Source organism: Dendropsophus ebraccatus, chromosome 5, assembly GCF_027789765.1.
Source record: "Dendropsophus ebraccatus isolate aDenEbr1 chromosome 5, aDenEbr1.pat, whole genome shotgun sequence".
Lineage (NCBI taxonomy): Eukaryota > Metazoa > Chordata > Amphibia > Anura > Hylidae > Dendropsophus > Dendropsophus ebraccatus.
The window spans coordinates 140150950-140174887 of NC_091458.1; the positions used below are offsets into that span (position 1 = coordinate 140150950).

Sequence of the window (23938 nt, forward strand, 5' to 3'; positions counted from 1 at the left end):
GTTCTGTGATCTTCCTGACAAACATTTTTTCTTGTAGTGTGCAAAACAAGGAATCCTGGGGAAAGATATTGTTTTCTTCCCTGATTTAAAAGAGAAAACAAATTGTTAAAGATTTTCCATTAGTTTTCGGGACCCGGCTTTGTTGCCATTATCCTGTGTACAGAAGCATGTTTAAGCGTCGCTTGTCAGTCTTGGAAGCCCTTTGGGGTGTTCCTGAGCGTTTCTGGTTTCAGTGCTAGAAGGGTATGCAGGAAGGCAAAATAAACAATTACACCGCCTCTCAGAGCGCACAAACACACCACGAGAAGCCAATTGCACTGTGGGTAAAATTACTCCAAAATTGTGTGTAATGAGTAGGAAAAGATTAAAGAAAGCTCCGGCTATGCTGAAAATTGACATTAGTGAAGAGAGAAAAAAAAACCTCTTTACTACTCGGCCTGGGAGGTCTAATTCAGGCAAGGAACAAAAAACATATGATTGTGCTCGGAGTTTCTCCGATGAGTTGTGTGTGGCCAGAAGGCTATTCCATAGAATGTAAAATTAAATTATAAAAATCAAGTGAATATTTTTATGAAATAACTATTTGGAAGCCGTTTATTTAGATGAAGCGGCAATGACCCACAACAGTAAGACATCAAGCGTGAAATTTACTAGAAATTAGCAGTAGGGCCCCAGACTCTGCATGATTTGTCTGAAAGGATGTAAATTTATGTAAAGTTAACCCCATCACTGCTGCTCACGGGCAGATCTTTAATAGTATGCCAAAAATCCTAATATTTAATGAAAGGAAAAACAATAAGAAAGTAGTAACAATAAAAAAAAAAAGAACAGCAAACATATCATTTATAATGCTGTAGCTTTTTGTATGTTTTTGTGTGCAGTTTATTTAAAGGCGAAGCAATAAAATCCTTTCATGTTTATTGAGCCACTTGGTAAATCCTGCTCTTCCTCTTAAGGCCATATTACACTGCCTTGCACTGCCAAGGCAATGGGTCACCTAGATTTTCTGTTACTGATTAGAATCAGATACTAAAGCTTGTTGTTTTATTCTAATCTGTTTCTATTTTCTGACAATTTTTTTTTATTTCACTTTTTATTCACTTTTATGGGGGGCGGCCATCTTTCCTGAGCTGATTTTAACAGCATTTAGTGACATGCTTTACAGCACGTCTCATGGACATAGATGACAATAGGCAGATTCAGAGTCCTTGAGATGACTGTGAAACATTATTGAGCATCGCTCTGTGACTTCTGTGAAGAGGTCATTCCACAAGGAGCTGCTATTGTCTCCTCTATCTACTGGTGTCACATGACGCTGCAATGCTGTACAGATCACTTTACAGCAGCCTCCTCTTATCACCACAGACGCAATAGGAAATCTAGCCCCAGTGGTGAGAATGAAAACTCTCAGAACTATTTTAAAATATAGATAGAAAAATGGAAAATAAAAAAAGTCCAAAAATTCTTTAAAAAGAATTTAATATGAAAACATTGTTAAAACAGTAGATCATTCCCTAAAAGGGCCATGCAGAATTCTTTGTTCAGCTTCCAATGACAGCCCTGTATGCATTCACAAAACCCCTCGCCAGTGCCTGATAATTTTTCCAACAACTTGTATGTGATTTCTCCATAATCTTTGGGGTTGTTAGTGGACATTTTCCTGCATGGATATACTAGTAATAAATGTTAGATTCCGTCACAGAAGATATAGTGGACTTTCCTTGTATTAAAAAAAAGCATGTAGCTGACCCTGACGGCCATTGGAGCCGTTTTGGAGGTTTTGGTAGCATTATAATGGTGTCTTGTTGGGGGCTCATTGTCTTCCGCGAGTTTACTTGCCTCTTGGAGGCTTGTTCAGCTTATCAGGCCAGGATTTTTATTAGAGTTCTGTTTCTACCTTTCTCACATCTGCTGAGTATGGCAATATTGCCAACACTTATTGAGCAGAGATGTGGACAAGGGATAATGGTCAGTTAGCACAGTGACAGCCCAAGGTATAGATGAGTTTCACCAGAAGCATGCAGCTTTATCATTTTTTTTTTTTCCTGATCAGCAAAACAGGTCAGGAGATCCAGCACAGTTAGGTAATATGATGGGCTATAGCTGACCATATAAACGCACTAGGTCTAATTTGTTATAAGAGTTAAAGAATTCCATAAGAGATGGGCTTACCCCTCTGTAACCTGAACCATACACATACGATCACGATTTAGCCAAACAAGTGATAATCCAGATTCTTGAATCTCTGAAGGGGTACTCCAGCACTTTAAAACTTTTTATATTGTGCTGAAGTATCCTCTTAAATAGCGCCCAGGATGCTAAGGAGGGAGGTATGTGTTTTACCTTCCTCCTTGGCGACGGTCCCACTCTGTTAGTTGGAGTAATCTTCACTTCGGTGCACTGTTAGTAGCACTGCTGTGTCATTTGGCCGACCCCCTCCATTGATTATCATTAGAAGGAGCAGGCCGATGATGCAGCAGTCTAACCTGCTTATAGTTCCCCTTTAAGGCCATATTACACTCGCAGATTCTCGGCCCAAACCGCTCGCTCATTGGGTGAACGCTCACTTTTGAGATATGAAAAAATAATGTGCCATCAGAGGCCCATCTCCCTGAGTAATAGATGTGCGACAGCCCTAGCTGCATGGTTACATGTAACAGGTTGTATAAATCTAGGAGATGGGCTCTTGTTTACAGCATGGGAGAGAAGGGAGTGGTAGGGCAGAACGCTGAGAGAAGAGAATGGTAGGTCAGAACACTGAGAGAAGGGAGTGGTAGGGCAGAAAGCTGAGAGAAGGGAGTGGTAGGGCAGAAAGCTGAGAGAAGGGAGTGGTAGGGCAGAAAGCTGAGAGAAGGGAGTGGTAGGGCAGAACACTGAGAGAAGGGAGTGGTAGGGCAGAAAGCTGAGAGAAGGGAGTGGTAGGTCAGAACACTGAGAGAAGGGAGTGGTAGGGCAGAAAGCGGAGAGAAGGGAGTGGTAGGTTAGAAAGCTGAGAGAAGGGAGTGGTAGGGCAGAACACAGAGAGAAGGGAGTGGTAGGTCAGAACACTGAGAGAAGGGAGTGGTAGGGCAGAAAGCGGAGAGAAGGGAGTGGTAGGTTAGAAAGCTGAGAGAAGGGAGTGGTAGGGCAGAACACAGAGAGAAGAGAGTGGTAGGTTAGAAAGCTGAGAGAAGGGAGTGGTAGGGCAGAAAGCGGAGAGAAGGGAATGGTAGGTTAGAAAGCTGAGAGAAGGGAGTGGTAGGGCAGAAAGCGGAGAGAAGGGAGTGGTAGGTTAGAAAGCTGAGAGAAGGGAGTGGTAGGGCAGAACACAGAGAGAAGGGAGTGGTAGGGCAGAACGCTGAAAAAAGGGAGTGGTAGGGCAGAAAGCTGAGAGAAGGGAGTGGTAGGGCAGAACGCTGAGAGAAGGGAGTGGTAGGGCAGAACACAGAGAGAAGGGAGTGGTAGGGCAGAACACAGAGAGAAGGGAGTGGTAGGGCAGAACGCTGAAAAAAGGGAGTGGTAGGGCAGAACGCTGAAAAAAGGGAGTGGTAGGTCAGAACACAGAGAGAAGGGAGTGGTGGGGCAGAAAGCTGAGAGAAGGGAGTGGTAGGGCAGAACACAGAGAGAAGGGAGTGGTAGGGCAGAACACAGAGAGAAGGGAGTGGTAGGGCAGAACGCTGAAAAAAGGGAGTGGTAGGGCAGAACGCTGAAAAAAGGGAGTGGTAGGGCAGAAAGCTGAGAGAAGGGAGTGGTAGGGCAGAACGCTGAAAAAAGGGAGTGGTAGGTCAGAACACAGAGAGAAGGGAGTGGTGGGGCAGAAAGCTGAGAGAAGGGAGTGGTAGGGCAGAACACAGAGAGAAGGGAGTGGTAGGGCAGAACACAGAGAGAAGGGAGTGGTAGGGCAGAACGCTGAAAAAAGGGAGTGGTAGGGCAGAACGCTTAAAAAAAGGAAGTGGTAGGGCAGAAAGCTGAGAAGGGAGTGGTAGCGCAGAAAGCTGAGAGAAGGGAGTGGTAGGGCAGAAAGCTGAGAGAAGGGAGTGGTAGGGCAGAAAGCTGAGAGAAGGGAGTGGTAGGGCAGAAAGCTGAGAGAAGGGAGTGGTAGGGCAGAAAGCTGAGAGAAGGGAGTGGTAGGGCAGAAAGCTGAGAGAAGGGAGTGGTAGGGTAGAACACAGAGAGAAGGGAGTGGTAGGGCAGAAAGCGGAGAGAAGGGAGTGGTAGGGTAGAACACAGAGAGAAGGGAGTGGTAGGGCAGAAAGCGGAGAGAAGGGAGTGGTAGGGTAGAACACAGAGAGAAGGGAGTGGTAGGACAGAGCACAGAGAGAAGGGAGTGGTAGGGCAGAATGTTGAGAGAAGGTAGGGCAGAACGCTGGGAGCAGTATGTTGTCAGAAGGAACAGGACATTTATCTGTGTAAAGCAGTTGCACAGACTTTACACCAGGTCGGACACATTTAATCTGGACCGTTTAGAAAGTTCCTCCATTTTGCATTCAAAATTTTAATGAGCTATAGGTCCCTAGCGTTTACATCCTTTATCTAAGCCTACTTCTAAGCTTATGCTACACTAAAATAAATATTGAAAGGATCCCTTGTATGTGTAGGACACTAGCTCATACTTTAATATTATAGAAGTGTATGTATGTAGTATATGAAGGATAAATAAAATGGTGGGAACAGAGAGGAGAGAATTAATGGATATATGATCCCATAGTGCTATGTATTAGCAAGAACTCCGGAGCTGTGTGTAAAGGACCACTTTGTCCCTTCAAATGGTTCTTTCTCTTGATATCCTTGTCCGTTTTAATGAACATTATATATGAATCTCTAACACTTTAAGGATCATTCTGGCTAAAATCTGAACTTATATGTTTTACCTTGATGACTTTGTATATCTACAGATATGTACGACCAGGTGCTGAAGTTTGGAGCATACATTGTGGATGGCTTACGGGAATACCAGCAGCCTGTGCTGGTGTACATACCACCTCAAGCCGAACTGAGAGGAGGGTCCTGGGTAGTCATTGACCCCACAATTAATCCCAGGCACATGGAGATGTATGCTGATAAAGAGAGCAGGTAACACCTTCATTTCATCATCTAAACTGCTGCGATTAGTTTAGGAATTTATCTTCTCGTACTAGTTTGTCATCTTTCTACCTCCAGCTGCTTTCCTTCTCCAAGAATAGATATTTGTGTGTTCAGTAGTCATAAAGCAATTCTGAATGATGGTCACATCACGCTGGTATTTTAGTCCTTTATCAGCTCCGTTACCTCTTGGCAGCAAGGAACTTTGTTCTTTATAAACAAGGATATCTACTTGTCCACTTGTATCTGATGCCTGATTCAGAGATTCAGAACTGGACCCTACACTGGCCCTCAGTACGCTGAATTGGGTTCTGGATATTGCTATGGCCTTGGGCCTTGTTTTTTCATAGTGTCTTAATAGCGGCTGTTCATTTGTCTTCCTTTCTATTGTAAACCTTTAAAAAAAAACTTTAATAAAAACTTGATTTATCCACTTGAATTGTCCACTTGTAAGCTACACTCTTAGGGGGGGTTGAGAATAATAATTCATTCTAAGCAGCAACTGCACCTGGAAAGTCTTGTTCTCTCACAGATAAATATAGAATATTATTATTCCTACTATCGTTTTTATTATTTTTAATAATAATAATAATAATCATCCTCATCTGATTATCTACCTCAAATATAGTAACACATTAGAACAATGCTACAGATTTGTACCAGATTTTTTTAAAAATTTTATATTTAAATTTGTATTTATGTATGTATACAACGTAATGTATTTATTAAAGTGTTTTTTTTTTCTTTTTTTATACAGAGGGGGTGTTCTTGAACCAGAAGGTACAGTTGAGATAAAGTTCAGGAGAAAGGATTTGGTGAAGACAATGAGGAGAGTAGATCCAGTTTACATTCACCTGGCAGAGAGATTAGGTGGGTGCTTATATTTTCACTTAAAAACAGTGAACTGAGCAGATTGATATATATGTTTATGGGAAACTATTCCGTATAACTTATAACATGTTTAAAATCTCAGATCAGTCTGTGTTAAGGAGTCCAGTGGGCGGAGTCACTCAATGGACTGGATTTTTTAGCATAAAAACATCAGAGAATCAATCAATGGATTACAAGTTATACTGAATCTTTTCCCACAAAGATATATATCAATCCGCTCAGCTACTTCTGCTCTATCACATGACTAAGAGTTTGTGCTGAAATATTGCCTTGACAGATATATATATATATATATAATATGTGTATATACTGTATATATACATATATATATATATACACACGAACTGGAGAGAATCGAACGGCTGCACATCCCATCTATGGCTGATACTAATGCCGCTAGGCATATATTAAAAATCAACACCAGAGTGTCTGTATATGAATTGATCAAGCCATATCGCCCCCTGTACCACCGTGCAGGTCCTCTGGTCCACACGGGTCCCTACGCTAACTCCACACTGTGTCGGTCAGCGACCGCCAACCCCGCAAAGCGTGCACGTGCAGGGAAGGGAGGCCATGGAATGGCCCTGCAACCCCAATGTCACAGGACCAGACCCAAAAAGCCCCACCAAAACCCGGCCAGCACCACCGGCGGGGAAGGCTGCCCCATATATATATATATTTTTTTTTTATTTTATTTTTTTAATTGTCTTGGGTTTTGGCTTCCTAGTGGCATCCACCATTTCCCCCCACCTCTATGTTGCTTGTGAGGTGAGCTTCACGGTTTGACTATGTCGTCTTCATTATCGAATAAGCTTCAAAGACATTAGAATATGTTGAACAATTTTCCTAAAGGTGTATGCTTCTGAATGACTGACGGGAGAATTAAACGAGCCTTGTGCCATAGATAAACATCTTCTCCATCCACAATTGCTTACCAACTCATTTGTTTTCTCATATTGTTCGGCTACTTATTCAGTACAGTTGAATGGAGGAAAGATTGTAGAATACAGGGTAATGCATTTTTTTTTTTTTTTTCAGATTTTTCTTTCTGGCCAATTTAAAATTTGTCAAAGTTGGTCTTCTTCTGGATCACTGCCCCTTGATATTTCACGCACTCCATTTGCCACAAACAAGCCGTGGGGTCACGGTTCATGCTGACTTCAGCAGAAATGGGGAGAGCTCCATTTATCATATGCTGCCTGCTGAATTTCTATCATTAACCAGGGGTTCACTGCCTTCTTTAACCCCTCAGGTTCTATTACCCTAGGAGATTATCTTTATGAAAGTCAGTGGGAGATTTAGTATTTTTCATCTACTTATCTTGTCTGAAAGTATTTGGTTTATTTATCTGGATACTGTGATTATGGTAGAACAGGTAACATATGGTGGTTTGTACCAAAGAAGAAGAATCTACATTTCTTCTAATAATCATTGGGGATTTACATTTTATAATAAGTGACTTTGGCATACTGAACAATCATAAAGGGACACATTTACACATTACTGGTTCCTTTATATTTTTCTGTATGCTTGTGTGTGTATGTATTTAAGTGCATGTGTGTGTGTGTGTGTGTATATATAATATATATAATTTAGTCAGGTTTTTCCCTTGTCATTAGATTGACTTATAGGGCCACTTAATACAGTGGTTTTGGTAGTTTCCCTACAGAAGCCACCCCTTCACTGGACCCATCCCGGAGGGATATCTGGCTAGTCTTGTTTTCCGAGACAGAGGCTCCTGTTTTTTGCATATTGATGTTTTCGAGGGAGCAGTGCACCTAGGATTTCACTGTATTTAGCGCTTTAACTATAACTTTAAACAGTGATCTGTTTCTCTTATAGTCACATACAGATACAATCCAAAATTTGATTGATTGGTTTTCCAGAAATGTTTTCGGTAGAGATGAGCAAGCCGAGCTTCCCTAACCCAGATTAATTCAGAACTTTTTTTAAAAAAAAATTTGGTTTGGAACTTTTTGCAAAGTTCGGGAAAATGGCAACTGCTCATCTAAAAAAAACAAACACAAAAATATATTCTCACCTGTCCACGCTCCTCTGGTGTCCTCTTGTGGCTCTCCGGTGTCTTTAGCCATCTGTAGAGTGACAACCAACTCAGCCAATCACAGGCTGAGTGAGAAGAGACCGCACCATGGCCAGTGATTGGCTGTCACCAGAGAAGACTGACATCAGGGAAGTGAGGAAAGGTAAGTATAATGAGCGGCCTTAACAAACCGCAGTAAAACAGCTAAACACCTGCAACCGTTTAGCTGTTTTTGTGCAATCTGTTAAACTTTAGTTCAGCATGAACCCAAACTTAGTTTTCAGTTTAGCTAGGTTTGTGTTAGAGTGGCAAAAAAAGACTTTCCTTACAAATCCCCAGTGGGTCCCACTGCACTGCTTTCCCTGTCCCATCAGTCTTTTTGTTCAGACTTCTGCAGAGATGTCTTGTCATCTCAGCTTATGACTTTAACAGTCCATCCCTAGTCATAGTAGCATAGTCTGTAAGGTTGACGAATAAACCATATTATCCACAGCCCCATTTGGTACTCAACAATTTTCTCCCTTCAGTAAATAAACTAGTCTGCAGATGTTGGCCTTGGTGGAATTTGATCCCAGGTCTCCAGCGTTGCAAGTGCTAATAACTGAGCCACTGTGCCTCCCACAGAGTAGTTATCAGCTTCATGTCTTCTCCACATTATGCTGACCTAACTGGGCCCCACTATGCTCTGATCAGGGGCAGGGCTAAAATCAATGTGGTTTCCGGCCAGCCCATTGGAGGGATGCTTGCCCCACCCACATGACTTATCCTGTGACATCATGTTCACTGGAAGGAACAGGAAATAGACAGAGAACGTGACATCACAGGAAATGCTACAAAATAAACAGACGGCAAATGGAAACATGACAGACCCCATTGAAGTCAGCGGGATCTGCCAGGTATGCATCTGCATCGGTTAACGTCCATTATTGAATGGACCATCCGCCTCTATTCTTTGGCGCCAACCAGACTCTCTGATGGGGTCCCAGCAGAAATTGGAACCTAGCCATAAAGAGGTTTTCAAGAATTAGAAAAAGCACAGCTACTTTCTCAGCGCCACACCTGTCCTCAGGTTATGTGTGGTATTACAATTTGAAATAGAAGAGGTGCGGTTTCTGGGTAAAATTGGCCATGTTTGAGTCAAATGATCGTAAATTTGCTGTTTTTATTAATATTTGTGTAATAAAGTATGAAATATTCTCAATAAATAGTAGGATCAGAATCCAGTAATCTATACAAGTCAGGTACAAATATTAGCAGGGCATTTTATACGGGGTACAATATTGCCATTGTATCACCCGCTATACCTTAGGCATCTTTGCTAATCTTAGACTTCAGCGCGCTCATATGATCTGTGGCTCAGAAATGATTAACCTGCTAGAAGTTTACTGCTCCTGTAACTGGTCTCATTCTGCTGCATCAGCTCCAGCACCTGCTTCTCTCCCTGATTTCTAATTCAGAGCATGTGGCAAGTGCATGGTGCATAAAAACTCGTTTGGAAGGGGGCATGTTTTTTATGTAGAGCACCTCCTTATGTCTTAATGGAGGTCAACCCTCCAGGCATTTACCTGACCATAGGAGTTAACAGCTCTGAACTCTGGCACCTGCAATTTTCTTTTTATTCCCTGCCTTCAAATAAATGTGGTCATCCAAGTATACTCACAAACACTCACCTTGGAAGTAAAGCCCAGACCATGGCATCGAGAGAACATGGGTAGCAGTCTTCGTTCTAATCACAAGGATGCATGCACTCCCCAAAACTCTAATAGGATCTAGATAGGATGTTTTTTTCCTATCATTCACATGTCACTACTTATAGTAGTCAGGAACATTCTACATATGCCATCAGAGACTTTGTAGTTCAGGTGCAAATTTTGCAGCTCAGTTCCATTGAAGTGAATGCACCATAAAGGGGTACTCCAGCGTGGGGGCACTTTTGCGCTGGGACCGGGGACAAGGTGGCTGAGGGAAAAGACGTCCACTCACCTCCCTGGTTCCAGTGGCGGGTCCCGCATCGCGGCGCTCCGGTGCCCGGATCCCGGCCGCTTCCGGGTGTCTGACGCGGGCCCGAGACGTGACGTCTCAGGTCCGCTCAGCCACTCAGTGAAGGAGGCGGGAACCGGGCACCGGAGCGGCGCAAAAGTGCCCCCACGCTGGAGTACCCCTTTAATTACAAATCGCCCCTGAACTGAAGACTACAGTGTTGCTGTCTCTAAAGAAAGTGTCCATGTTTTTCTAGCACTGGATAACCCCTTTAATTCCAGAAGGGCCAGAAGGTATCCTCTAGGGGGTGCTCTCCTTCTGTCACACACTAAGGGGACTGTTCATGTATTTTCTGCAATTTGCAAACATTCACAGCATTTTTGACACAATTGTGTGAAAATGGTGGCAAAGCTATAGAGTCTAGAATGTATAGGCAGAATGGAAGGCATGCACTTACATCTGGTGGTCGTATGAGCATGGACACTCCATGGTACAATATGATTGGCCGCTTGCAGAGCGGTCTTCCTAGCAGCATAAAATCATGGTCTGCCTCAGTGCCAACCCTATAGCTTAGTATTAGGGTTACCCCACCACACACACACACACACACACACACACACACACACTAAAATCACAGAAGTTAGAATCCAATTGAGAAGGAACACCAGCCCTCTGGGTTACAGCTAGACTGGGGTTTGGTTTGAGAGTTAGTAACCCTAATCCTTTCCCTAACATTAATCATTAGGGCTGGTACTGATTTAATGCTGGTAGGAAGCCTGTACCATGGGCAGCCAATCACGTTGCCCCAGTGAGCGTCTCCGCTCACGTGACCACACAACGCAGCAAGAATCAAATTGTATAAAACCAGTAAATAATGCAGGATCCAAATTGTTTTTTTGTGGGGCAAGTTGTATTTAACCAGAGTGCGAAACTTACATTCTAGATGGATTCTATGGTAATTTCTTCAATACCACATTGGATAATAGAGAACACCTTATCGATAAAGAGCAGTCCGTTGTTAATTTACAGTTCTAATAAAGAACATGTCACACATCTTTGTATAGAAAGTTCTCACATCACGTTTAGGCTATGTTCCCACAATGGTTTTTTTTCTTGTCCATTTAAAAAAATTTTTTAATGACGTCCGTCAGCAATAACGGCTGTTGGTACATTACTCTAGGTTAGGTGGACTGATTGGCCTTTAGGGTGTCTTTAATTGAAAAGTCCATTGAATTATATAATAAGGGCGGTGAAAAAAGAAAAACCGTGAACAATGTTAAAACAGATGCAAAAACTAATGCAAAAACCAATGCATTTATGGGAATCTGTTTTGATCCGTTTTTCTGATTTATTTCTGGATATATTGTATTCCCTCAGGAACTCCAGAGCTTAGTCCTGCTGACTGCAAAGAGTTGGAAAACAAACTTAAGGAAAGAGAAGAATTTCTGATCCCCATTTACCACCAAGTGGCCGTGCAATTTGCCGATTTACATGATACACCAGGTAGAATGCAGGAAAAGGGAGTTATAACTGTAAGTACTGCCCCCCTCCCCTTCATTGTTTTCACTTGTAACACTTAGTATTTTCTTTTTTCCTTCTTATGAATTATTTCTCATTGGTTCGTTTAACGCAGGACGTTCTAGAATGGAAAACCTCAAGGTCGTTTTTTTACTGGAGGTTACGGAGACTACTTTTGGAAGATGCAGCAAAGAAAAGGATCCACGCTGCAAATCCAGAGTTAACAGATGGGCAGATTCAGGCTATGCTAAGGCGCTGGTTTGTTGAAGTTGAAGGAACTGTCAAGGTAAGTGGGTAATGTGTGTGTATGTGTGTGTGTGTGTGTGTGTGTGTGTGTATATACTATAATGTTTATAAGGAATTAAAATATAATTGCTAAACAACAAAACATACTGTGTTTCCCTGAAATAATACCGTGTCTTATAATATTTTTTGCTCCCAAAGATTTGAAGGGAACATTGGTGTTGGCGGCAGGTGACTGTCTTCATGTCTTGCATGCAGCTGCTCTGCAACGGACAGTGAAGAGAGGGGATAATGGCGGTGGGCTAAAAAGAATCATAGCTGCGTACCCTGGTGTTCTGTTCGGCGGGCATGCTTCCAAACAAAAACTTTGTTTCAGGCGAGGCCTTATATTAAGCAATTCAGCAAACCCTCTGCTAGGGTTTTTTTTTAAGGGGATGCCTTATTTTCGGGCAAACAGGGTAGTAAGGACATTTTAGATCACAGTGTTGTGTAACATAGTGTCTGCAGCAAGGTGTTATAAACGGTTTATATAAATTATTGGTAAGACAATAGATAATACAGCATGCACCTTACATACAGCATGGAGACCTTTTGCCATTTAAAGGGAACAGATCACCTTAAAAATACTGTCTAGTCTGTTGGCATCAGATTGATGTGTAGTTTTGTGTAAGAAGATTAAATTCATTTAATAATTTATATTAGTGCTTCTTCTGGTCTTAGGAGTCCAGTGAGCTGTCACATTGAATTAATGACAACCTTCCCTGCATATTGCTACATACAGAACCTAGGTATCTGTCACTGGGTAGGGCTACTTAAAGTGAACCGGTCACCATGAAAATGCTACCTAAGCTGTTATCATCATGTTATAGAGCAGAAGGAGCTGATTGGATTGATATACGTATCTATGGGAAAAGATTCTGCATAACCTGTAATTTATTGGTTGCAATCTCAGATGTTTCCATGCCAGTCCAGTCCTCTAAGTGACCCCGCCTACTGGACTCCTTAACCCAGAATGAGCAGGGATTTCAATCAACATGTTACAAGTTATACTGAATCTTTTCCCACAAAGATATATATCAATCTTCTCAGATCCTCCTGCTCTATAACATGATGGCGATAGATTAGATAGCATTGTCTTGGTGACAGGTTCCTTTTAACTGGACTCCTAAGCCCAGAATAAACAGACCTTTAAATTAATTAAAAAATCTTTTATACTGAATCTTTTCCCACAACACTATGTATTGGTTTGCTCAGCCCCTCTTGCTGTATAACATGATGCTGACCAGACTGCTTCTTCAATGTGACAGGTTTCCTTAAAGTTCACAGGAAATGCTGAAGTGTGTATGTTATCTCGTTCACCGACACACAGAATTTCATAGGAGCGGTACTACTTCTGGTAGAAGAAAATGATTGAATGAGTAATTTTACAGGAAACAAGGCTAGTGGCCCAGTCTGCAGCAGACACAAGTTTTCTCTAATGCTTTTGTTAGAATATTCTTAAAGGGGTTCTTCAGAGAAGATTTTTTTTTTTTTTTTTTACAGATTTGTAATTAATTTTATTAAAAAATCTTCAGTCTTCCAGTACTTATTAGCTGCTGTATGTCCTGCAGGATGTGGTGTATTGTCTCTAGTCTGACACAGTGCTCATTGCTGCCACCTCTGTCCATGTCAGGAACTGTCTAGAGCAGCAGAGCAAATCCCCATAAAAACCTTTCCTCCTTCTCCTGACAGGCAGAATGGACAAGATCTTCTGATCTAATAGGTAATAGTATTATGTCAGTAGTTTTCTTCTGATATGTCATAGCATTATGTCGGTAGTTTAGTCAGTGTGGGTCTGGGTGCCGAGACTCCCACCTATTACTAATATGAATGAGCATCCGCAGTCTATCCGCTACCACTCTGCTGTATGGATTGATTCAAAGAATTTTTATAATGTTATATACCAAAGAACAGGTAAGTTGATTTTATTTTTTATATAAATTAATTCTTGTAGTGCCTTATAGCTTATCAAGCGACTTCCACCTTGTGCTTGAAGGAGGCTAGATGCCTTTGCTGCCAGCAGATGAGGACGTTGTTCTGTGATCATGGGCATCTCTGCTTGTTAGGGGAGGAAGTGGTGAGCATGTGCATTGGCTTCCTCTGACAACCAGTGACCATACTGAATAGAATGTAACTGGGACAGCAGCTTTATCATAAACAGCTAAAAGCACTTTGGAACAGCAAATGTTTCTTGTATGTGTAGATGCTGCTGTTCTAAATTCTTTTTTACTTTAATAATATAATAATCCTAAAGAAAACACCAAACAGTATGGTATAAAGAATATCTTATAACTGTACTGTAGCCCTGTAGCGGACTCTTTCCCCACCCGGTATCCTGTATCAATTTGATGCTGGGATCAGGGAAAGTGTTTGAACCTTTGCAGCGCTGTAATGACACAGCCCCGTCGTGGCTGTTTTAGCAGGGCTTAGTAGATTTCCAATGTGCTGGTATGCAGACCATAGCAGCATTAACCAAAAAATTCAATATAGACTTACTGTTTTTTTTACAGGAATTTTGGGTAGGTAAAGTAAGAAAAAAACTGGGGTATTTGGCTCTTGATATTGTAACTTATAAACAATAATGTCATAAACACCCTCCCAGAAAGGTTGCAGGACAGAGCATGACCAACACATGAAGTAATGCGCCAACAGGAACAGGCGGCATGAGTCCACCTTGAGGCACATAGTACCAACTTGCTAATAGCTTATACCTTGCTGGTTATGGAGCATTTATCTAATTGCATTCTCGTCAAGGATAGATGCTGTTGCTCTGGCTCTTTGTGTCACATGACCGTGCGCCCATACCCTTCCGGGTGTCCTCTTCTGCCGGGTGTCTTAACCTGGCTGAAACTTCACAAGCGGGTGGGATTTAGCTGGCTAGGCCAATCAATGGCTGCAGAGGTGTCCCGCCCCAGTTACTCACTGCGTGAGCGGGGCGTCTGTCAGCCGGATCGTGACGTAGCCGGAGGAGAACTAAGAAAACAGCCGGCTGCGGTCCAGGAGCGGGATGTGGTACTGCACGGGCACTGGGACAGGTGAATATGACCTCTTTTTTTTTTTTTTTTTTTAATGTTCCCCCAGCCTGAAATAATTTTTTTTGTCCAGCGCTGTCGTCTTCTCCTTAAATACTTTCTCAATAATATTGGATTTAAGGTTTAGCCCTGGTTGATATTTACTTTTAGAACATTCCACCAAGTTGACAATCGTGGGTCCAGGGTCCTGTAACGTTTTTGTTGCCGCCATACCCTCATACTGCAATACTTGCTGGGCATTCTGAACAATTTAAGATAGATGTGGCTGAAAAGGTTGGCCTGGAGGGGGCACGGCTGCCAGGGGGGAGTGCGTGAGCTTTTACAGGCAACGCTCGCCTGTGTTTAGGAGCTTGTGCCTTGTTAGCTAATACATTACACCAATCACGGCAAGTTATCTTAAGCTACAATTAATCTGCTCCCTGGCATATGTTGATAGGAAAGCATCATGCTGTTTCTTAATTAAAAGCAAACGGATTAAAAATGATTAATAACAGTATTAAATATTCACCCAAACTAAAAGCTTTGGGATTCCTGGTTAAATCTTGCTTTGTGCAGGATTTTACAGCAAGTGTAATTTCTATCCAGATATTTAGCTTTCTTATTTGTTTTTTTTTCTTCTCCTACAATCTCTTCGGTCTAACTGCTTTTACATAAGATATATTTTAATCTGTCTGTCCCTCGACTGATAAGATGGGCTCCTTTTTTTTCTCCTTAATACGGCATTTATTTTTTTATTTTTTATTACTATATTCCCGATTGTCAGTAATGGTCAGAAAAATGAGGTTTCATTTGCGATAATGGTTTATAGTTTTTTTTTCTCCCTACGTAAACTGCATTTGGGTACAACATGGAAATACCTGTGAAGCTGTAATGTAGCTGAATGTTAGAACACATGACCCATGTCTTCATTAACCAGAATTTTATTTAAAGGAGAATTCTAAATACAGATTTTTTTTTTTTTTTCAAAACTACATGTACTTGCCTCCCCGGCTCCAGCACGGTGTCCTTCCTCCACACCGCTTACCCAACGCTTCTTGGTCTAGAGAGAGGACTTGGGATGTGAGGCTCCAAGCCCGCTCAGCCAGTCAGCGGCCATAGCGGTGTCCCACCTCTGTCACTGACTGGCTGATCAGTCCTGACAAGTCACATCCCAGGACCCCACTCAGACCTAGAAGCGTCTGGGGAACAGGAGTGGAGGACAGCGGACACAGTGCTGGAGCCGGGGACATAAGTATATGTTGTTTTTTTTCACCCACCAAGTGTCTGTGCCCGAAATTCTCCTTTACCAGTGGTGTTGTTAGATGCAATCGTTCTGCGCCCTATGGGATATGCTTTCTATTGCTTACATTTACCCCTATAGTTTGTGTTTTTTTGATGTGTCTTTGTTATGGATAAATGATTATATTATAGGCATAGTATAGTATTATATAGTTTGCATGATTTATTATATTTTTATTATCATTTATAGAGCACAAACCGCCCAGTGTTAGATGCCAGTCATTGTTCAAAATATCACTTCACTTTTAAAGCCAATGTACAATTATGTTCATCGCGTTAAGATTTTTCCATGAGTAGACCGGCGCAGAGATGCCCGTGCCACAGTCTTTTTTTATTATTATTATTTATTTATTTTTATTTTTTAACTGCCCCGCCTGAAGCACTGGAGTTGGGGCCCGTCGACCCCCAGTGTGACTAAATTCCTTTCCGTTAGAATCAATGGAGCCATGTCAAAGAGAGGAGGGGGTTTCGTCACACTGGGGGTGGGCGGGCCAGCCTTCAGTGCTTTAGACCAGGTTGGTGCCAAGGAAAAGACCGCGGCACTGGGAGCTCTGCGACGGTATATTGATATAAAAATCTTAAAGCGATGAACCTGATGGTACCAGGGGCGGATTAGCTTTACCATAGGCCCCAGGCTGTTCACAAAGCCTGGGCCCCCCACCCCACTGTAACTATCATAGTACAGGATAGATATCATGATTACCTGATTTGTGCAAAATTGCGGTAAAAAAGCAGCAATTTTTGCAAATCATGGCAGAAATGTAGCCAGAAGACAATACACCACTGAAAGTATCAGGGCCACGGGCTACCGCCCGAAACGGCGGTAATAGTCCGCTACTGGATGGTACATTCACTTTAAAGGGGTTATCCAGCGCTACAAAAACATGGCCACTTTCTTCCAGAGACAGCCCCTCTCTTGTCTCCAGCTTGGGCGGGGGTTTTCTGCTCAGTTCCATTGAAGTGAATGGAACTTAATTGCAAACTGCACCTGAACTGGAGAGAAGAGTCGTGTTGTCTCTGAAAGAAAGTGGCCATGTTTTTGTAGCACTGGATAACTCCTTTTAAAGCATTACTTTCATTAAAATTTACTTTTCGCATGCCGCACAGGAATACTTAATACTGGGGGGTCCTGCTGCCGATGCTCCTATTACGCAGGGTGACCGTAGCTGTACTGATCCTTGCGTTTCAACATGTTAAAAGACCATGATCATGGTCTTTTACCATGATCTATTACACAAAGCGATTATCATCCGGAACAGCCAGTAATCGGCCAACTACGGCCGATAATCGTTTGGTGTTATAGGACCTTTAACCTTCAAGAACTGGAGAGTGTTATGAAAATGTACCAGTAGGGTTTATATCTTCATATCGGCACATTCATCACCGGACTTTATCATTCATGATACCAAGAATTTAAGTATTGAGATTTACCCTTCAGTGTATGTCAGTCCATCATATTATACACATATGTGTATATATATATATATATATATTCACAACTCTCCTGCATGTTGAAATATATCAATATCTTGAGCGAGCTAATTTATATTACAGATTACATACTGAAATATATTCACATAAACAGAATATTTCACACTAAAATTGGGTGTTAAGTAAAGCACATTCTCTTCTCTTACAGCAGTCTTGTGTCCTGTTTTATATCACATAGGATAATGTATGCAAAGCTCCCCAGGCTGCACTTTTCTGCATTACAATAGGTTTATGATGTAGTTAATCATAGCAGCTCACTATGGGATTTTACTGTATGAATGGGAAAGCATCACTTTCAAATCTTGGCACAAACATTTTCTTAGTTGAGGTGGATTTGCAAGCTGTTATAAACAGTCGATTCCTCTGGTATTAATAAAATGAATATACTTTGTAAGGGAAAGAAGAGCTTTCAGCAGTGTTTTTACGTTTTATGCTTTTTTTTGCATAGAAGATCTTTGCACTTAATTTTTTTTCTAAATTTCAGAGCAATTTAAATAGTGCATACAATTATTCTACATATGTTTCACCTTAAAATATGAATCTAGCGATCTCCCAATGAACCTTCAAAACTTTAAGTCGTTTCATGGAAATGATAAAATTCCATTGTATACGAGGAGCCGGAAGATGTCTATTGAAATTTGTTGCTGGCACTTAAGAGTTTAGGTTGGTTTCTGTAGATTTCTTTGAGGTTTGGTATTGCTAATTATGTCAGTATTTTATCAGTATTGGATCTTTAGTTAACAGATGTGAATTGCATAAAATTTCATGACCCTTTTGGTGGTTTTCATTCTTTTTTCCCCTCTTTTCAGTGTATATAAAAGTACATTTCCTGCCATTATCTAGAAATTGTTGACAAGTTGCTGTTGCTTTTATACATAATATTATATCGCTGTCATTTAAATGGCACTTTTCAGAAATCAGTAAATATCAATAGTACAAGTGATTTTAAAAAACTTTGTAATAGGTTTTATTAAGCAAAATAAGTTTCCTTCTGTAGTCAAAAAGCTGTTTTGCAGCCTCCCCCTCACTTCAGAAGAAGCAGGATTTCTGCACCCATTATGCTCTATGGAGGGGGGAGGGGTTGAGGGGGATAACTGAGCACGGAGAGGAGGAACTCAGCCCTGCATAACACATCATCCTGCAATCTATTTTCACCAAGCTCCCAGAGCAGCACTGACTTTTCTGACCTCTGAATCCAGCGTTTTATGTGCTCAGACAATCCTAAACTGTACCGCTGCTTCTCTGCTCTCCCTGCTCACTCATCCCCTTAGCCCTTCTCCCCTCTATAGGTTATAATGGACTCAGCAAACCCATCTTCACTTTGTTCCTCTGTATTGTAGACTACTTTTCCTGATAATGCACAGATAAGAAGTGAGGGGGGAGGCTGAAAGCAGCTTTTTGAGTACAGGAAGAGACTTTTTTGTCTAATAAAACTGATTACAGAGTTTCTTAAAATCACTTGTACTATTGATTTCTGCAAAAAAAATTTACATGACAGGGACACTTTAAAAGAATTCTGTCAGTTTGTTTTTGCCCGGATTGCCCCCTAATAGTTTATAGATGCTTTTAAGTATACTACACACAGTAAACAGAAGAATGGGAGATACAAATTTAGTTAAAATGATGTAAGGAGTTTAAAGATTTTCATCTGTCGGCTGTTCCTCATACTAGTGATGTTTGGGCTTTGAAGCAGCTCTCTCCCCACTGGAAACAACATCAAGCATGTGTGCTTATGGTGGAAAAACCTTTGTCAGCCTTGTGTATTCAAGGGAATGTATCGCCTAGATTTATTTTTTTTACTGATCAGAGCGAGTTACTGAAACATGGTTTTTGTAACCTGTTTCTATTTTCTCATTGTAATTTTTCTATGCTTACGTATCCAGGTATGCAGCAAGGGTCCTATTACATAGAACAATAATCTGCTGAATCGATCGCTCTGTGTAATAGAGACAGCAGTCAACCAAAGAAATTATCATCAGCTGATCATTGTCGTTTAAATTATCAACCGCTGGCCGTTCATCGCTACTTGTGGTGGTGCACGGCAGATGTCTGTGTAAAAATAATGAAATCATACTTACCCATGCTGCCCCAGTTCCCTGCTCCCCCTTATGCTACTGGCCCCATCTCTGCAATCACAGGCCGCTCAGCCAGTCACCAGCCAGGGGAGGTCTTGTCCTGCCCCGGACAGTTCCTGACATGGACAGATGTGGCAGCAGAGAGCACTGTGTCAGACTGAAAAGAATACAACACTGCCCGCAAGACATACAGCAGCTGATAAATCCTGGAAGACTGGAGATTTTAAAATAGACATAACTTACTAATGTGTCACCAGTTGATTTGAAAGGAAAGAAGAAAAATTCACCGGAACACCCCTTTAAGGCCTAACTGGGAATCCTTGTGGTTTTTGACTGACAACTTAAAATCGTAGCTATGGGAAACATAGAACATAGAAAACATTTACTTGCATTTGTTTTAATGAATTTTTTTTTTTGCAAAATCTCTTTATTCTAAATATATGTATTTTAGCAGGTTGTATTACAGCAGTCTGTCCTCCTGCTCCTTAAGGGTAGCTTCACACGTACCGCATCGCAGTGGATTTTTACTAAATGAATGAACACAGCATCAAATCTGTTGCGGATCCACAGCAGATTTTACAGTGCGGATTTGATGCTGTGTTCATTCATTTAGTAACATCCACTGCGATACGGTACGTGTGAAGCTACCCTGAGGGCATATATACTGCGTAAGGGAAGGTTTCCCAGCTTTAGTCCCCTTCTCCGTACCAGCATAGAAAGCTGATGTGAAATGTGCCATTCTGGCAAATTCAGTTCATCCATGTATTCCATGGACAGACATTTGGGCATAGAACACTTAATTTCTTCTTTAGCAGTTGCTTTAGCGGACATGTATGGCCGGTTAATCTCTGTGCCGACTCGAGTAAAGGAAGAGCTGGTCATTGATAATCCCTTTAAAAATCTTATTTAGAATACCCAGTTGTGCAAGGTAGCCATGCTTCCAGTAAATCCCAATGCCTAATGTTGGCTTCATCTCACTGGGTACCAAAGAGATCCCCCACAGAGATGAGCGTGATTCGGGCATGCTGGAGTCGGATAACTCGCCATTTAAATATCAGTGGCTGAAGAATTTGGATGCAGTCTCAGGCTGCGTTCACACTACGTATATTTCAGTCAGTATTGTGGTCCTCATATTGCAACCAAAACCAGGAGTGGATTAAAAACACAGAAAGGATCTGTTCACACAATGTTGAAATTGAGTGGATGGCTGCCATATAACAGTAAATAACGGCCATTATTTCAATATAACAGCCGTTGTTTTAAAATAACAGCAAATATTTGCCATTAAATGGCGGCCATCCACTCAATTTCAGTATTGTGTGAACAGAGCCTTTCTGTGTTTTTAATCCACTTCTGGTTTTGGTTGCAATATGAGGACCACAATACTGACTGAAATATACGTAGTGTGAACACAGCCCTAGGCTGTATCCATGTTTTCCATTTTTTCCTGTACTCCCTAGGGCTGCCTATCCCACTCCGCCACCACTGCTGGGTCCTTAGCCGCCTACTCTCCGCTGCTGGCAGAGACTTCAAACATCTGGTAACGCACATTCCCGTCAAGAATAGAAGCTTAGTATAGTCAGTATAAAGTCTTTATTGAGATTCCATTTACAAGTTGACCGCTTGGGACCTGTCAGTGGAGGAGGACAGGTAAGTATATGCCCCTGACATCTCACCCGCAGCCCCATCAGCATAGTAAAATATAATTTTATCCCAAACAACCCCTTTAACTACAATGGGCCCCTCCCGCAGCACTGACAGCGAGCGGGGAACAAAGAGGAAGCGATCGCTGATCTGACAGGTAGACACTCGCTTGCTCCTCCAGATTGGCCTGTGTAATAGGGCCTTTAGTTTTTCTTACTATTCAACTTATAGATTGGTGGCTGAGGGAGGGACAGTATCAGTGGGTAGCATGATAGCATATCAGATATTCTAGTCTTATTTTAAAGGGAACCTGTCACCAAGACAATGCTATCTAATCTACACCATCATATTATAGAGCAGGAAGAGCTGAGCAGATAGATATATATCTTTATGGGAAATGATTCAGTATAACTTGTAACATGTTGTTTGAAATCTCTAATCCATTCTGTGTTGAGGAGTCCAGTGGGTGGGGTCACTCAATGGACTGGACTCTTTAGCATGTAAACATCAGAGATTTCAATTATATATATGTATATCAATCCGCTCAGCTCTTCCTGGTCTATAACATGTTGCCAATAGCTAAGGTAGCATTTTCTTTGTGAAGAGATCCCTTAAAGGTACCAAGAGGTAGCGAGACATCTGCCTGTCGTTGAACTCTTTAATATTTCCCAAGATCTGTGTCGGAGTGCCAGCCATGAAACTGTATATCACAGAGGCTTTTGTGAGGCTTGAGCATGTTGGTCATTGATTCTTTTTCTATAATAAGCCACGGTTTAGTTAACAATTTCCACCATTTCATTTGGTTGACACTCGCAGTAACAGCGAGGCCCCTTGTATGATTTAATAACAGGGAACAACAAACAAATCTTCTTTTCCCTGTCAGTCATCTCCTGCAGGGCATACATTTGCTAAAAATGTTTTTTTTATTGGATGATACTGTACTGTTAGCCGCTGCCATCCAGGCTTGCTTTTACAAACACCGGAGACTTCTGCTTTTAGAGCCCGAGCTTTGTGTTTAATTACCCAAACCAAATAGCATAAATATGAATGAGCGCTAATGGTGGTAACTTGGCGTGGTGGTGGGCAAAACAAACTGATTTCTAAATGATTTGTAAAGAAAATGAGGAGTGAGAGTAGCTATTAGGTTTTAAACACTCTTAAATGATAATGTGGTCATCCATCCATCAAGATGGAAAGTTGGAAACTGAGGAATAACTACAAGAAACGCTTTTGCCTGAAGATGTAAATGATCTTAATGTTTTAACCAGATATTGCAGGCATTGCTACACTGCGTCCTGCTGCATTACATGTAGAAGTGGAGATCGTGTCGGGGTTTTGGTATTCTCGGATTTGCATTAGGAGCCTCCTTTGGGGGTTTTAAGTGGTAGTTTTTGCAAAAAATAAATGGTGCATCTCCAGTGCTGTTCATGGCGTCCTAAATTACAGGGATCAGGACAGATAACAGTCAGCGGCCTCCATTAGGGGATGAAAATGGATCTGGCTTAACTGTAATGGCTCCATTATAAACAGAAGGCATGATGCTAGTGTGAACAGAACCTAACCTATGCCCTCCATAATGCTGTATTTTTATGCCATAGTTTTGACATTTTATTTTAACTGGTTACATAGTTTACACCAAGTGTAATAAAACCCTCTAAGGCTGCATTCACATGTTGCTGCAAGTCTTGTTGCGATATGCGGTACAGTTATGCATGGAAAATGCTGTAAGAATGTAGCCCCATCCTCCTTAACTAATCATCTGCCGGGCCTTTTTACAAGCTAATACTTTCTGTGCCGGTTCCCAGTTGCTTCTCAGGCTCCCAGGTCACTGGCGTCTCGCCACAACACACTGATTGGCTGAGTGGGACCCAGGAGCCACAAAAGCAAGCGGGGCGGGCTGGTAACATATTATCTTGTTTAAGGGTGGGTTCATACATATCGAATTGCATCGGATTTCACGCTGCAAGTTCTGTAGTGAAATCAGCTGCGATTTCCGTTACTTTTATTTTGCATAGGTTTACATACTCGCAACAGAATTTTCATGTAAAGCCCCATCCTCCTTAACCCACAGCTGCCCAGGTAATACGTTACCAGTCCACGCTCTAGCTTGCTTCTGTGGCACATGGCTCCCTGACATCCCGCTCAGCCAATCAGTGGCTGCGGTGGGACAGTGCACTGATTGGCCGAGCAGAACATCAGGGAGCCACAGAAGCAGGCCGGAGAGCCGACGGATAAAGTATTCACCAGAGTGCCGTGGGTAAGTTGGAAGGGACTATACAAACTTGCAGTGGAATTTTCATGTAAACCCATAGAAAATGACAGTATCAGGAATCGCATCGGCTTTCACTGTGGAAGACGCAGCATGAAATTTGATGCGATCCAGTACGTGTGAACTCGCCGCAAAGGCCCAGCAGATGATTAGTTATGGACAGTGTCAGACTGGCCCACCAGAGGACCGGACGATCCTCCAATGGGCCTCGGGCTTTAAAACCTGCACAAACACTGATTTACATGTTGTTTTTCACTGTTTCTTCATTGGTGGGCACCCAAGATTATTTCCTCTGGTGGGCCCCAGATACCCCAGTCCGACACTGGTTACGGAGAATGCAGAACAATAGGGCATAATTGTATCGCATATCCCTGGG

The 23938-nt window shown here is 41.9% G+C and overlaps 1 protein-coding gene across 1 annotated transcript in view; it reads left to right on the forward strand.

Annotated features, from left to right (window-relative positions):
- Nucleotides 1-23938, forward strand: part of ACACA (acetyl-CoA carboxylase alpha) — a 220232-nt gene that overhangs the window by 192561 nt on the left and 3733 nt on the right. Inside the window, exons 50-53 of the mRNA XM_069971462.1 lie at nt 4875-5052; nt 5819-5931; nt 11351-11505; nt 11607-11777. Of these exons, the coding sequence (XP_069827563.1) occupies nt 4875-5052; nt 5819-5931; nt 11351-11505; nt 11607-11777 (617 nt within the window). The remainder of the gene's footprint in view (nt 1-4874; nt 5053-5818; nt 5932-11350; nt 11506-11606; nt 11778-23938) is intronic.